Here is a 15,404-nt window from a genome sequence, read left to right on the forward strand (position 1 = left end):
ATTTTTATTGTCACTCATGCCTCCTATTCAAATCACTCATTATCTCAACTTTGGTCCTTTTTTCTTGGTGAGTTTTCTTAACGTCCACCCCAAGTGGTCGTTCTGCCTAGGCTGGCTGTTCTCTCAAGCTCATTGCAACGTGGGTTCCTCCTAAGTCAACGGAAGTGCACGAGTTCTGGGTCAGGAATCCATCCAGGCCCACCGCCTCCACGGATCAGCTACTCTTGAACCCCACACCCAGTGGCTTGATATTTGTCTTGGTTGGGCCCTTTTGGATGAAGTCTGGGCTCCATATTGCCTACCCGGCCACAGATCTTGCATTTCTTTAGAACACTGCTTCCAGGATCTTACTGTAGGCTGTGTGGACAATACCCATGAGCAAGAGGAGCCTTGATTCATGCTTTGTCCAGGCACCATCATCCCACCCAGGCCCGTATCAGCCCTGTCTGCCCATTTCAGTCCTGAGAGAATGATCCTTGGGGCTCAGAACCCCCCACTCCAGCCTGTGGGTCTCCATTCAGCCCTCAGTAACCTCTCAGGTGGATTCTAGACACTGGATGCTCACAGGTACCAAGAGGACATCTTTTAGCACACCGCTGGCAATCCTCCCAGACGATTCTAGCAGCACAATGAAGCAGGTTCCAGGCACTACAACATTCTCCTACTAAAGGTCAAGGATTACAATGGCATAAATCTGAAGCCATTTGCAGAGTTTCAGATTGGCACACTGGCATGCATCACTGACTGAAAATTGAGGCAATGATCATGCTACCTTTGACTGGCATGCAGATTAGCCCTGAATTTGATAATAACTTCAGGATGTTTCAGACAGACAGGTAGGTAGGTAGACAGACAGAAAGTTACAACTATGCCAGTTAGAGCTAGTCCCTGGAAACAGGACAAAGCCTAGACAATCTGCAATACATGAACAAAAGAAAGGAGATTAGAAAACATACATCTCCAGGAAGATTTGCCTCCCATTTAGATGCTATGCAGCGTAGGCTGTGGATTAACTTCTGCCAGCCAGCCCTCTGCCCAGAGGTACTAATGACATAAGGCATCTTCAGGAGCCTCCTCCCTTTCCTAAAACCTGTAGCACAGGGGTTAGCCAACAATTGGCCAGCAAGTCAAATCTTAGACCACCATCTGTTTTGTAAATAAAATTTTATTGGCACATACACCTGCCCAGTCATTTACGTTTCATCAATACCTGCTTTCTTTCTGCGTAGGAGAGTTCAGTAGTTGCAATGGAGATCGTATGGCCAAAAAAGCAAAAACCACACACTATCTGGACCTTCACAGAATATTTGCTGGACCTTCACAGAACGTTTTCTGATTCACAGAATGCAGCAGATCAGCCTAGTGGAACAGAAAGAAGGAATACTCGGGAATTAGACAGACCTGGGTCCAAGTCCCCACCTGTGAACAGGGTAGAGGTGGTCCTGGAATTTTTACATAGGACAGACTCACAGCTGGCAGTTTGTTTGAGAGTGAAGAGACCTAAGGACTTGCCTTGGGTTCACTTTAAATTTAATTGTATCCATTTGCTCATTTAGCAAATATTTTTAATAAATGCTTACAATGTGTCAGACATTGTTCTAGGGGCTGGCAGTGCAGAAGCAAGGACCCTACTAAAGTGAAGGGAAGGACAGACAAGAAGCAAAGGAGCATATCGTATCTCAGGTAGTGTTCAATAGCATGAGGGAGAAATAAATTTGGTGAGGGCTAAAACATGATGGAGGGGCGCCATTCTGGATAGGCTGGTTAGGGAAGATATCTCTGAGGAGGGGAGAGCTGAGAGAGGCCAGAAGTAATCAAAGGGGAGGACACAGGAAAATCAAAGAGAAGAGCACTGCAGCCAGCAGGAACAAGAGCAGCATGTGCAAAGGCCCCGTGGTTCCAGTGTACTGTGGGTTTGAAGGGCAGCAATCAGAGAGAAGGCTGGATAAATAGAGAAGAGGGAGTGAGGGTGAAAGTGCTGCTGACGATGCCAGAGTGGTCACAAGGCACCAGGTACCCCGTAGGTCACCACAGTCTGGCTTGCTTTCTAGGTATGGTGGGTTGTGAGCAGAGGGACAATATAATCTTCCTTCATTTGTCAAGGATCCCTTTGGCCTTTGGCTGGAGAATAAACTGTAGGAACCAGCATGGTAACAGAGAAGCTACTTAGGGTTTAGTCCGGAGAACGAACAGGGATAGCTCCTGGGGTATTGATCACGGCGATCGATCCACCACCACAGCACAGATAACCCTGTGTTTCAACAGCTAAGTACAATAAAACCTCTTGCCAGTTCATGCAGTCCAGTGTGTGTTTAACAGTTCTCTGCCATCTGGGGAAGAAAGACCTGAAGATCCTGTGGGATGCTGCCAGGAGCCAGGCCGCACGTGGCCCATCAGCGCCTCTGTTCACATCCCATCCACCAAGCTGGCCAAGGACCCTGTGGATGCATGAGGCTCAGTGTCCTCTTCCACATGGGGCATGAAACGTAGTCAGATGCTGGGGATTCTTGGAAAGTCCGGTGGCCAGAACGCATGTCCGAGTGACTGTGTTGAGGAGAGGCCAGTGAGAATTTTTAGGAAGTGTCCCACCCTTGGAACTTGGATGCTTTGACTTCCCTCAGCCTCAGTTTCCTCGCCTTTAAAAGGGGGTTAGTGATGGTCCTCTTGCATATTGTAATAAGGATCCAATGTGTGCACAGTCCTGACCTGGGCCAAGTGCAGAGCTGGTTCCCAGAGGTGAGTTATTTTCATTTTCAGCATTTCAGAAAGTTTCCAAATATCTGAGGACAGAGGAGCACCGCGCTTTTTTAAGGTTGAGTCCGGGTGGCCGCAGGGCTGATGGCAGCTACTGCATGGATTGTTCTAACGGTGAAAGCTGCTTCCCCTGAAGGTAAACGCCCACGGCCTGGAGTCTGTGCCCCATCACCTGGGCCCCCAGTTATCCAACAGCTGGAGACACGAGGCTGGCTGGGCCGCGGCCTTGAGAACCCGGCCAGTGCTAAAGCCAGCCCCTGCTCCCATGAGGCAGCATCCACGCACCACCCCCCGGCGGCAGGCTTTGTTCATTATCTCTGTGAGCAGACACCCCCACCCACTCCAGACCAGCACTAGTATCTGCACCTCTTCCATTCCAAGGATTTCTCCTCCTTTCAAGAGCCCAACACACCAGGTGAAGCCCAGCTCCCGCACCCCAACACCCCGCCAGGCTTGGGTCCTTCCAGCCTGTGTGAGATCCCATTCCTTGGAGTCTCTGCTCTGCTCCTGGTCTCCCTGGTCCTGGGGCTGCCTCATGCACCCATCCCCACCCCCACTGAAGGGGAAGAGAACTCGAGGTGATCGCTGGACTCTGGGCTGTGCTCCTGCAACATCGTGTCTCCTTTCATGTCACAGTGACCTCACAAGGGGCTCCACGCCAGCACTCTGCAGAGGCATCTACGTGGGAGGGCCTCCCAGGGAGAACCTTGGCCCTCAGCCTGCTCACAGCCTACTCATAGCCTGTGTGGTCCTGGATCGCGCTCCTGTCCTGGCCTCTGCAACCTTTCTAGTCTGGCCTCAGCTCCCCTTTCCAGCCTCTACCTCCCCACTCCCTTGGACCCCACATCCAGCTACCCTTAGGTCTTCACAGTTCCCAGAAAGCCTTGAGCTCTCTCTTTCAAGCCCAGCGAGGCCCCGCTGGCCTCCCCAGGTAGAATAAACCTTCAGCTGTCCTGTGGCTCCATGCAGCCTGCCTCACTGTCTGCTGATTATCTACTGAGCATCTGTCACTGCTGCTGGTCTGCGGGCACCTCGAGGACATGGACATGGGTCCTTTTCATCTTTCTATCCCAGCCCCTAACCACATGACACAACAAGGGCAACATGCAGGGAAGGGCGTTGAAGGGTTGCCTGAACAGCTGCCCCTCTTCTCACAAAGCAACATGAGTAAACACAAAACATCAGGACCTTTAGGCAGAGCAGAGAAGAGGCTACGTGACCCGAAACCCCATAGGGAGGGGAAGAGTTTGGGGAGTGGTTCTAGCTAATAATACAGCTGTATTCGGTTTCTCAGTTGAATTAAGTCCTTCATGAGGATTGCTTTACGAGCGCCTAAGGGAGGGAGGGGTCAGAACAGGATCCAGACAATCACAGCTTCCTACTGTAACACCTGGCAGCATCATCCACCTTGTTCCTGAGGCCCTAGGGTTGTTGGAGGGAAGCCTTGCATTGCCTTTGGTTGGCAGATGGGCAGGTAAGCAGCCCTGGGCTGGCTGTGCCTCCTCCCATCTCCCCTTGTTCCTCTTTGCCTTTGGTGATCAAGCCACACTCCCCCATGGCTGCCATTAATGGTCAGGGGCAGGAAGGAGGGGCAGAGGGCACGGCATGGGTCTTGGGTTCAGACAGACCTGGGTTCGGACTCCACCTCTGTCACCTCCCGGCTGTGTGATCCTGGGCAAGCTGCTTAAATGCTGAGCCTCTGTTTCCTTGTTCATGAAATGAAGGTCACATCAAGAATTAGCTACCTTGAACTGAATTGTGTTCCCTCCGAAAATGTTGCATGATTTTTGTTGCAATGATAGGGCATGTCGAGGCCCTAACCCCTGAAGTGATGGTATTTGGAGATAAGGCCTTTGGGAGATTACTGGGGTTAGCGGAGGTCATGGGGGCGGCCTCATAGTGAGATGAGTGTATTGCACTCTTAAACTTTTCCTCTCTGCCATGTACAGACAGTGAGAAAGAAGCTATCTGCAAGCCAGAAAAAAGGTCCTCACCAGACAACGAATCCACTGGCACTTTGATTTTGGATTTCCAGGTTGCAGAAAGATGGGAAAATAAATATCCATTGCTGAAGACCCCAGCTCCCATTCCCCCAGGCACTGGCACATCACACTCAGCTAACTTCCTAATTTGCTACCATGTGGGCCCAGCCAGGCCTTTGTGCGTGTGCTTCAGCTCCCCACCTCCCTCTGACACCTGTGGAAATCCTACACATCCCTCAAGACTCAGCTCAAATACCACTTTCTCCAGGTTGCTGTCCCTGATCGCCAGAGTTGGACACATTATAGACTCTTAGCAATGCTTGCTGAATGAATGAGTGAGGAACGGGATTGCTCCTTCCTCGTGTTCACGATCAGTGCTTGAACCCATATCATTCTATGCCAGGTGCAAGTTTCTCATATCTCTGCTACATAAGCCATGAGTGCAAAGGTTCTCCCCGCTCTCTGCTGGATGTTTTGATGAACTTTCAAGATGAAACAAGTACCCAAATTTCCAGTCCTCTTTCTAAGACAAATGTGGCCAACCCAGATCCGCATCTTGGAATGACATCACAATGACAAAATCAAAGATCACTGACTGCTGCTAGTGCCTCTGGAAGCCATCTAGGCCCCCTGTTTTCAAACTGTTTTTAGCAACAGACTCAAAATTGTCAAATAATTAACAGCATTTTTTAAAAACAGAACTCCCATTCACAATTGCTACAAAGAGAATAAAATACCTAGGAATACAGCTAACAAAGGATGTGAAGGACCACTGCTCAAGGAAATAAGAGAGGACACAAACAGTTGGAAAAACATTCCATGTTCATGGTTAGAAAGAATCAATATCATGAAAATGGTCATACTGGCCCAAAGTAATTTATAGATTCAAAGCTATCCCCATCAAGCTACCATTGACCTTTTGCACAGAACTGGAAAAATTCACTTTAAACTTCAAATGGAACCAAAAGAGAGCCCACAGAGCCAAGACAATCCTAAGCAAAAAGAACGAACCTGGAGACATTATGCTACCTGACTTCAAACTATACTACAAGGCTACAGTAATCAAAACAGCATAGTTCTGGTACCAAAACAGAGATATAGACCAATGGAACACAGCAGAGGCCTCAGAAGTAACACCACACATCTACAACCATCTCATCTTTGACAAACCTGACAAAAACAAGCAATGGGGAAAGGATTCCCTGTTTAATAAATGGTGTAGGGAAATGTGGCTAGCCATGTGCAGAAAGCTGAAACTGGACCCATTCCTGACACCTTACTCTAAAATCAACTCTAGATGTTGATTTTAGATTTAAACATAAGACATAACACCATAAAAACCCTAGAAGATTACCTAGGCAATACCATTCAGGACATAGGCATAGGCAAGGACTTCATGAATAAAACACCAAAAGCAATGGCAACAAAAGCCAAAATAATCAAATAGGATCTAATTAAACTTAAGAGTTTTGGCACAGCAAAAGAAACAATCATTAGAGTGAACCAGCAACCAACAGAATGGGAAAAAATTTTTGCAATCTACCCATCTGACAAAGGGCTAATATCCAGAATCTATTAAAAAAACTAAAGCAGATTTATAAGAAAAAAAAAACAAAACTGATTCAAAAGTGGGCAAAGGATATGAACAGACACTTTTCAAAAGAAGACATTTATGAGGCCAAAAAACATATGAAAAACTGCTCATCATCACTGCTCATTAGAGAAATGCAAATCAAAACTACATTGAGATACCATCTCACGCCAGTTAGAATGGCAATCATTAAAAAATCTGGAGACAACAGATGCTGGAGAGGATGTGGAGAAATAGGAACACTTTTACACTGTTGGTGGGAATGTAAATTAGTTCAATCATTGTGGAAGACAGTGTGGCGATTCCTCAAGGATCTAGAAATACCATTTGACCCAGCAATCCCATTACTGGGTATATACCCAAAGTATTATAAATCGTTCTATTATAAAGACACATGAACATGTATGTTCACTGTGGCACTGTTTACAATAGCAAAGACCTGGAACTAATGCAAATGCCCATTGATGACAGACTGCACAAAGAAAATGTGGCACATATACACATACATGGAATACTATGCAGCCATAAAAAAGGATGAGTTCATGTCCTTTATAGAGACACGGATGAATCTGGAAACCATAATTCTCAGCAAACTAACACAAGAACAGAAAACCAAACACCACATGTTGTCACTTATAGACGGGTGTTGAACAGTAAGAACACATGGGCACAGGGAGGGGAACATCACATACTGGGGTCTATTGGAGGTGGGGGGCTTGGGGAGGAACAGCGGCGGGTGGGGAGGTTGAAGAGGGATAACATTGGGAGAAATGCCTGATGTAGGTGACAGGGGGATGGAGACAGACCATGGCATGTGTGTACCTATGCAACAATCCTGCAAGACCTGCACATGTACCCCAGAACTTGAAGTAGAATTAAAAAAAAAAAAAAAAAAAAAAAAAAAAAAAAACAGAACAGAACTGACCTGCACAAATTGTGCTTAGATCCCTGAGGCACCTCTGCAAAATTCCAGGGCTCCTGGGAACCTTTGAGACTCACTGTCCCAGGCTTCCCCTGCGTTTTGTACACAAGGATGCTGGATTCTCAAGCAAGAAAAGCCTGGAAGGCACCCAGGGCTGTGCTTGGTCGGCTTCCTGTCCGTCCCCAAAACAGCCTGTGCTCCAAGAACCTGGAGCTCCTCACATCCCCCGATGCGTCCTACACCCCAGGCTTCCATCTCTCACTCCACCTCCAAAACTTGGCCAGGCATCACTTCCTGCAGGAAAGCTTCCCTCGCACCTCCATCCTGCCCTTACCCACGGGTGGTGGTAGGTCAAAGCCAAAGCCAGCACCCATGGGATAGCACCTAAAACTTACAGCTAGGTAGGTGGGACCCAACCTTTAACTGCGAACCAGAGGCACAACGTGAAGAGGACCTGCGGGAATTGCACCTGGATCTGACTTCAGAGTGAAACAAAAGCCAAAGATGGGTTTTATCCAGCAGACACCCAAGTGGCCTCTGGTTGTAATTTAAAGCCAACAAAAACAGGCCAGGCACAGTGGCTCAAGCCTATAATCACAGCACTTCGGGAGGCCAAGGAGGGCCGATTGCTTGCGGTCAGGAGTTCCAGACCAGCCTGGCCAACATGGTGAAACCCCATCTCTCCTAAAAATACAAAACTCAGCCGGGCAGGGTGACAGGCGCCTGTCATCCCAGTTAGTGGAGAGCCTGAGGCAAGAGAATCATTTGAACCCAGGAGGTGGAGGTTGCAGTGGGCCGAGATCATGCCACTGCACTGCAGCCTGGGTGACAGCGCAAGACTCCGTCTCAAAGATAGATAAATAAATAAATAGCAACAACAACAAAACAAATCAAGAAAATGTCCACGTTTCCATGCGTAAGGCCCCTCCTGCTCCTTTCCCTGGCATTAGAGCCCAGAGGATTCCCCCCTCGCCCCGCCCCCCGGGACTTCCGAAACCCCCTTCATCTGGTCTCCCAACGTTCTCCCAGGACACCCACCATCAAGCCGCAAGAACTGCCATGCCCCCCGCCCCCGGTCCCTGTGTCATCACGGTCTGTTTCTGTGTCTCCCCTGTCCCCCGAGCGGAGCTGGTCTCTGTCCCCGCGGTGCGCCGGGGCCCGCGCGCACCCGAAGGTTTTCGCGGGGCCGCAGCGCCCTCTGCCGGGCTTGCCGCGCACTCACCGGGGTGGGGGCGTTCACCACCGACAGGTTGTAGCCGTAGAGGAAGGAGGAGCCCAGGGCGCCGGTGAGGGAGGCCACGAGCAGCGAGCAGGACCAGTCCTGGGGGGAGAGGAAAGCGCGTCAGAGCCGGCCCCGGGCGCGCAGCCAGAGCAGAGGGACGGCCTGGGCAGGCCTCCCCTCCTCAGCTGGGGCAGGCCTTCCCGGGGAGAAGTCATTGTCCTTGGCCGGGCTAGAGACGGAGGGAAGGGACGCTAGTTGGGGACCTGCGGACAGGGCTCTCGTTCAGGTCCGCGTGCGCAGGCCGGGCGCCCTCGGGTCCGGCGGCCACGCCCTTGCCTTCCTCCCTGGTTCAGTGAAGATCCCCGGAACGCAGACCTAACGTTTTCAGCAGGTGCTCTGAGCAGTTCCACAGGATCGTTTTAGCTGAATTTGGTGAGTGTCTGACCCGGACAGAAAAAAGCTAAGCCAGACTCCAAGCGCTGTCGGCCTGGCGCGATTCTAAGCACTTTCTGCGCACTGCCTCTGAGTCCTTAGATCAGTGCTGTTTTATCCTGTATTACAGACGAGGAAAGAGGGGCCTGAAACCGTGGCTGGTGGTATCTGGGTTGGGGACTGGAGTCCAGGTGGCCTGGCTGCAGTGCCCCTGTAGTCACCACTGCACTGCACCGCCTGTCCCCTGCTGACTTGTCACCTGAGTGCGGTGTCCAGGGGCCTGAGGCTGCCGACAGCCACACAGATGTGCGCACATGCACAGAATTCCAGGCTGCGGCGTCAATCTACAGGGGCTGGTCCAAGCCTGGGGACAAGGACCTGCAAACAGATGCAACGTTTGGCACAGAGAACAGGGCATTGGCCCTGGCGTTGTCCTGCCCATCTAAGGATGGCCACCACCAGAATAGGGCCACAGGACAGAAACCCCTGAGCCCCTGGCAAAGGCTGACCAGCTGGCATGAGCCAGGGCAGGAGGGACAGCCATCCTCAGCTGGGCAGGGAATATTGGCCAAGTGCTCATATTCCCGTATCGCAAGGGAATACGGGACCAGGTGCTCCGGAAGGCACTTACTTTGTCATCGTTCGACAAATTTGTGAGTGTGTGTCTGTTTTGCAGAGGCCAGGCCCTGACAAAGCTGTGGGGACACAGCAGTGAACAAGACAGACAGGTCCATGGTTCAGGGACCCGAATCAGTCAACTCCCATCTGCAAGGGAACTCAGGTCTCTGATAGCCAGTTCCCTGCTCTGCCCATCTCATGTGTCTCGTCGAGTGCCACCAGCCATGAGATAGAGTGCTGGGGCTTTGAGTCAAGTGATATCAGCTTTACCTCCAGGGACGGCCCCACCACTCAGCTGTAGGAGCCTGAGCAAGTGACTTGCTTTTCTGAGGCTCGGCTTGCCCACCCGTGAAATGGGATCTCAACAGCAGCACTGGATGCATATGTTGTTGAGGGGCCTGCTGCAGAGGAGGTGCTTGGTAGAGGCTGCTGGTCACATAGAGGGGTGAGAGGGCGCGTTTGTAAGCCTTGGGGATGGGTGCTGCCAAGCGAAATGTGGGACCAGAATGTTTTTCTGCTGTAAGAGGAGCTTGAGATGAATGGGGATCCCTGATTGGACAGAATCACATTTCAGACTAAACACCTGTTCTCCATCACCCTTTCTCTCTAAACCCGTCCTCTGAGTCTTGGCACAGATTCCGCTTCTTCTGAGTGCCTGGGCTGCACTGGGCATTGTTTCTGTGCTCTGTGCCTTCGACCTAAGAGGACACAGACTCCTCCCTCGTCTGCACCCCATGGATTGGGAGCACCGGGTGGGAAGTGCCCCTGCCAGAGGCCGGTGAAGGGCAGGTGAGGGGCGTCTCCTCCTGCCTCAGCTGTGCTTCCCGGAGCCCCCTGCCTGTGTGGCCCGCCTGTGCCCTCCACCTGCTCCCCACCTGCTGCAGGGGCAGAGGGTGCCCGCTGACCATGGTGCCACTGCCTGTGCCGTGCCCTGGGGAGGGTAAGAAGAGGGACACCACCACACAGGTTCGGGACAGGGCAGTCTTCCACCACGGCCTCATTTCATGTACACAGCCAGCCTACTAGAGACACTGTCGGCCCAGTCAGCTGGGGCTTGGAGAGCGTATGCCAAAGTCACACAGCTGGGGAAGTGCCACTCAAACTGGGCCCTCCCTGGCTCAAAGCCCCAGACCTCACACGCTGCCAGGCTGGAGTCGAGTGCTGTCACACGGCTGCCACCCCTGCCTGCCCTCCCCTAGCCCTCCAGCCACGCAGAGCCGATGTCCGTATTTACCTTGCTTCTCCTCCCACCTGGCACCCCGCTCCTCAGGTGGTCACACTCTGGCAGTGCCCTCCCTGGCCCTGGAGGCTCAGCATGCCTGGTGTCGTCTGTGAGGGAAACTAGGCCCAGTTCCTTGGAATTCATATTTTGTTTCCTTGGCAGGTGTCTTGGTGACCCAGCTGACAGCTCGGCCCAGGGACCCTGGACTCCGCCAAGGCATCTCCGTGAATAAGGAGGCAGAGTCCACAGGAAGAAGGGCGGGAGTTTCCAACAGGAAGTGTGGCAATTCGATCATGCCTGAACAGGAAATGGGGCAACCTTTTTTTCCCTGCTCCTAAGTTGTTACAGCAACGAAAGAGTCCAAAAGGGGAAATCTGTCCTCTCCTGAATCACCACCAGGGGGCGGATTTTTTTTTCCTCAGCATCCCATTTTTTTCTCTTAACACCCTGGAGCAGGGTGACTGCCCTTATCCTAGGTTACCTCCCTAACGCTTGGGACAGAATGGGGAGGTGGCTGACGTTGATTCAGAAGCCTGGGTAGGGCTTTACTCCTCCACTTTTTAACTGTGTGTCCTCAGGCAGGTCACTTTGTTCTCTGAGCTGCCACTTCTACCACTGCAAAATGGAAGATTGACCCCACTCTGACTGTCCTGCAGAATTATTCAGAAGCTCAAATAGAAAACACTCAGCCCCAAGCTGCATGCTGGAAATGAGCACAGGCTATCCCACAGCCTAGAACAAAGGCAAGGGCTGTGGGTTTCCAAGAAAAAGAATTGGCCTCTTGGTGTCATTACTCTCTCCTGCTCATTCAACATTGTCTGAGGGGACAGGTCCTGTGTGCCAGCCCCAGGCTGGCTCAAGGACTGCACTGAGAAGGCACCAGGGCGTTGTGAGAACCAATTCATTGCATGGCCACGCTGCCTCAGACATCAGAGAATTCAATTTTGACTAGGACAGTTTGCTCCCAGAATCAGAGAGCGGAGCAGAGGCTGGACCAGAGCCAGGGACAGGCTTGGTGAATGTAGGATGCCCTGGAGACAAGGTAGGGTTCAGTCCACAAAAGAGAGACTGAAAAGCCAGCAAACTAGGTTTAGTAAAAAGCACACACTAAAATCAAAGGTGTGGAGTACAGCAGACATGCCAGGAGCCTGGAATGTGAAATGCACGGGGAAACATCCAGCCCGGACATGCACGGTGGTGGGAATGTGGCCGCTCAAAGCAAGTGGGGAACCAAGACTTCCCAAAAGGAAAACCAGCCCTCAGGTGTTAGGCTGGGGTGTACTGAGCGCGTCCGTTACTCTGTGCAGTCGTCCTTCTGCATACTGATGAGTCAGACACGCCCCTGGGAGAAGTGGCTATTACTTGAACTGGATTTCAGCCATGCAGCCTGGTTTCCTCGCTGAGTGGTGGCCTGGAGGGGCATTCTGATGTGCAAATCCTTGATTATAACATGACCTGAAACAGTGGAGGATTTCCCAGGACAGCGTGGAGGAGGCACCGCACCAGTCTCAGCTGAATCTCAGAGACCCCCTGGAAGAGGCGGCTTCTGAGCAGACTGAGAAGGGTATGGGGTGAGAGGGCAAGGAACCAGGGCCTGCAGGCACAGATGTCTGCTGTGTGGGGGAGAGACACTGTCAGTGGGGCATGTTTGGTGCCTGAAGTGCAGCAGGTAGGCAGAGGAGGGGCAGGGACAGCCCCATCCCTGTGCATGGAGGGCCCGTCCACCCCTGTGCCATCCTGATGGGGACTGCATTTTCATCATCTCATTTCCTCCTCATCATCCCATTGCTGTGACTCCCTTCTCTATACCCTCCCTGTTTCCTCATCTGTAACAGCAGGGACCTCACCAGATTTTGCTAAAGCTCAAATTGAATCAGGTGACCCCTCATCTCGTTAAAAATTGTTTCATAGTTCTCTGTTGGGATTGAAAACTCAAAAGGTGCCAGAAATTAGGCGGTCAATGCAAATATGTAACTACAGCTGGACAGAAAGTAAGAGGGAGGATGGGTCCCTCCCAAACACAGATGGCAGTTAACCGGGGCTCCCGGTAGCCAAAGCACCTGCCTCACCTTCAGCTCATGTTACACGTGCACAGGGCTTTCCCAAGTGCATTCACATTCATGATATCGTCCAGTCCTCAGAGGAGCTGTCAGACCTACATTTCGGGGCAACAGCTGGAGTTCTGGGGGAGCATAGAGGAGCCCGCCTCCAAAGCAAGGGCCGGTTTCCCATTCCACACGGCCAGCAGCCCTGAGCTCCAGGCAACTGCAAAGGAAGCGACTCCTATCACAGATGAAGTCATAAGACAAACGTCTCCTCCGGGTGGTCGGGGCTGGGGCACGTTCTGCCTGCTCTGACACTCCCTGGTTTCTTCACTCACTCATCCTTTGCCTGTCTTTATGGAGCTCCTGCTCATTCAGGTTCTCCTGGCCTTGCTCAGGCCCTCCCTTCTGACTCCCCTGAACTGTGCTCACCCTTCAGCACCCAGCTGCCTTGCCACCTCCTCCCAGCAGCCTCCCTGACCTCACGCTGCCTCTGCGCACTACGTGCTTCTGCTCACCTGTGCCTTCCCCTCTGCACAGGAGCTCACCGCGGGCAGGGGCGGTGTGCATCTCAGTGGGCTGATCGCGTTCCCCCAGATTCACTGACATGTTGAAGTCCTCACCCACAGTATCTTACAGTGTGGCTGTGTTTGGAGATAGGGGTTTTGAAGAGGTAATAAGGTGAAATGAGATCATATGCATGAGGCCTTAATTCAGTATGCCTGGTGTCCTTATAAGAAGAGGAGATGAGGGGACACGGATGCGCACAGAGGGAGGACCACATGAGGCTGCAGGGAGCAGGCATGCAGGGGAAATGTCAGCAACCAAGAAGGGCGGCTTCAGAAGGAACTAACCTGCTGCCACTTTGAGCTTGGACTTCTGGCTTCCGAGACTGTGAGACAATACATTTCTGTTGTTTAAGCTGCCCAGCCTGTGGGACATAATCCCGGCAGCCCCAACAAACCCACAGTATTCTAAGCCTCTTTGTATTCCCTAGCCTTCCTCCAGCCTGGCTCAGGGACGGGGTCCATTAGCTAGAACTTCTGGAACTGACCAGAAACTGTCCTCCAGCTGATTTCCTAAGGCTAGAAAGTTGTCTTGGACAAGGTGGAAATTTTCTAGCAGGGAAGAGTTGGAAAAGAAGGGGCATTTTCTGTTGAGCATCATTTAAGCAGAATGTTTGAAATGACTACATCCCTTCCTTCATTACACCAAATACCAAGACAGTCGATCCTTGACTCACCTAATGTAAGCACCAAGAAAAGATATAGTGTCTACTTAGAGGGAACTGCTGTCTGTTGACATGATCCTTGTGTGGGGTCCTGGGTGATCTCAAACAGGTGACTACACCCTTATCCTCCATTTTGCACCTCTGTGGGGAGAATGAGGTTCAGCTTGCCAATTTCACACTTTCTTGGTAACTTGGTAAATGGACTTGTGTTGATCTCTGTCACCAAATACAGGTGTGTTACAAATATAAATACACCTTCCCTGGAGTTGCAGTAGCTTCCACACCCTTCACAGGAGACGAGGCACAGATGATACAGGGTTTAAGACCAGCTCACACCTGTGCTAGCCACATAGCCTTGGATAAGTGGCTTCAGCTCTTTCTGATCCTCAGTTCATCGCCTATAAAATGGGGCTAGTGATGCCTTCACCATGGTTGGATCCAGAGAGACCCATGTAAAGAGTTTCTCTTTAAATGGGAGTCCTATGCAAAGGTCCAGACAGAATAGGCACTCTCTGGCTGTTGGTTCTTAAATCAGGTTTAAAGAGAGGATCTGATGCATCCCAAGAAGGAAGAAAGTCATTCTATTAAGAGCTGCTGAGGAATTCCTGGAGGAAGGGGCAGGTGGACTGAGCCTTGCGATGGATTAGGGGGTGGGTTTTAGTGTACCTCTAAGGATGACGACATAATCATTGTCAACATCAATGTCCCTTGTTGAGAAATGACTTTTGTAATGAAGACATTTGCCCCAAGCCCAGAAAGTCATCAGCAGATCAGGACTGTCAATTTCACTCTTCTGAGCCTCACCCCATGCACTCTACAATCCCCATGGCCCCTTCCCATAGAACTTGACTTTTAGCTGCTGCTCAATCTTTTCTCTGCCCAGCTTCACCTTAACAGCCTCCCCCTGACCCAGGGGAAGAGACAACTACACCGTGGGTGACCAGAATAGTCATCTAAGGGAGAGAGAGAAAAAAAGAGGACTAACCAATTTCTTTTTCGCTGAATCACTTTCCTTGTCTCCTCCTCGGTCCTTTTCATGGAGCTTCATGGTTCACTTTTCAGGTTTTGAACTTTTGTTGTTGTTATTGTTTCTGAGAAAGAGGAAAACGAAAGAAGCCACTAGATATTAGACAGCTGCTGTCTGACCTGTGCAAGTCAGGAGAGGTGGCCTGGAGCAGCCTTCGAAAGGTTTGCTGTGAGGGGCTCTGGCTAGGATGCCAGGATGGGACACTCAGCATCCTTGATTGAACCCCAGGTACCCCGGAGACCTGGGTACCTCCCTGCTCTCCTCTGGCCTCAGTTTCTCTATTTTTGAGTGTAGGGCTTTCCACACTTGCCTTGTTGCTTATTAAATACAGGCTGCTTTCTGGAATATTTTCATTCAGATG

At 51.2% G+C, this 15,404-nt stretch overlaps 1 protein-coding gene across 2 annotated transcripts in view; it reads right to left on the minus strand.

The window, feature by feature from the left end:
• SLC2A9 (solute carrier family 2 member 9) overlaps positions 1-15,079 on the minus strand; it is a 238,334-nt gene extending 223,255 nt beyond the window's left edge. The window contains exons 1-2 of one of the 2 annotated variants that reach the window (XM_074395890.1): positions 15,002-15,079; positions 8,472-8,570 (exon numbers count right to left, since the gene is read on the minus strand). In XM_074395890.1, coding sequence (XP_074251991.1) covers positions 8,472-8,570; positions 15,002-15,064 — 162 coding nt within the window. In that variant the 5' untranslated portion in view covers positions 15,065-15,079. Of the gene's footprint in view, positions 1-8,471; positions 8,571-10,755; positions 10,972-15,001 lie in introns of those variants that run through there. The other variant, XM_003934679.4, reaches the window with a different exon arrangement.
• Between the last annotated feature and the right edge of the window lie 325 nt (positions 15,080-15,404).

This window comes from Saimiri boliviensis, chromosome 3, assembly GCF_048565385.1.
Source record: "Saimiri boliviensis isolate mSaiBol1 chromosome 3, mSaiBol1.pri, whole genome shotgun sequence".
In the NCBI taxonomy this organism is placed as follows: Eukaryota; Metazoa; Chordata; class Mammalia; order Primates; family Cebidae; genus Saimiri; species Saimiri boliviensis.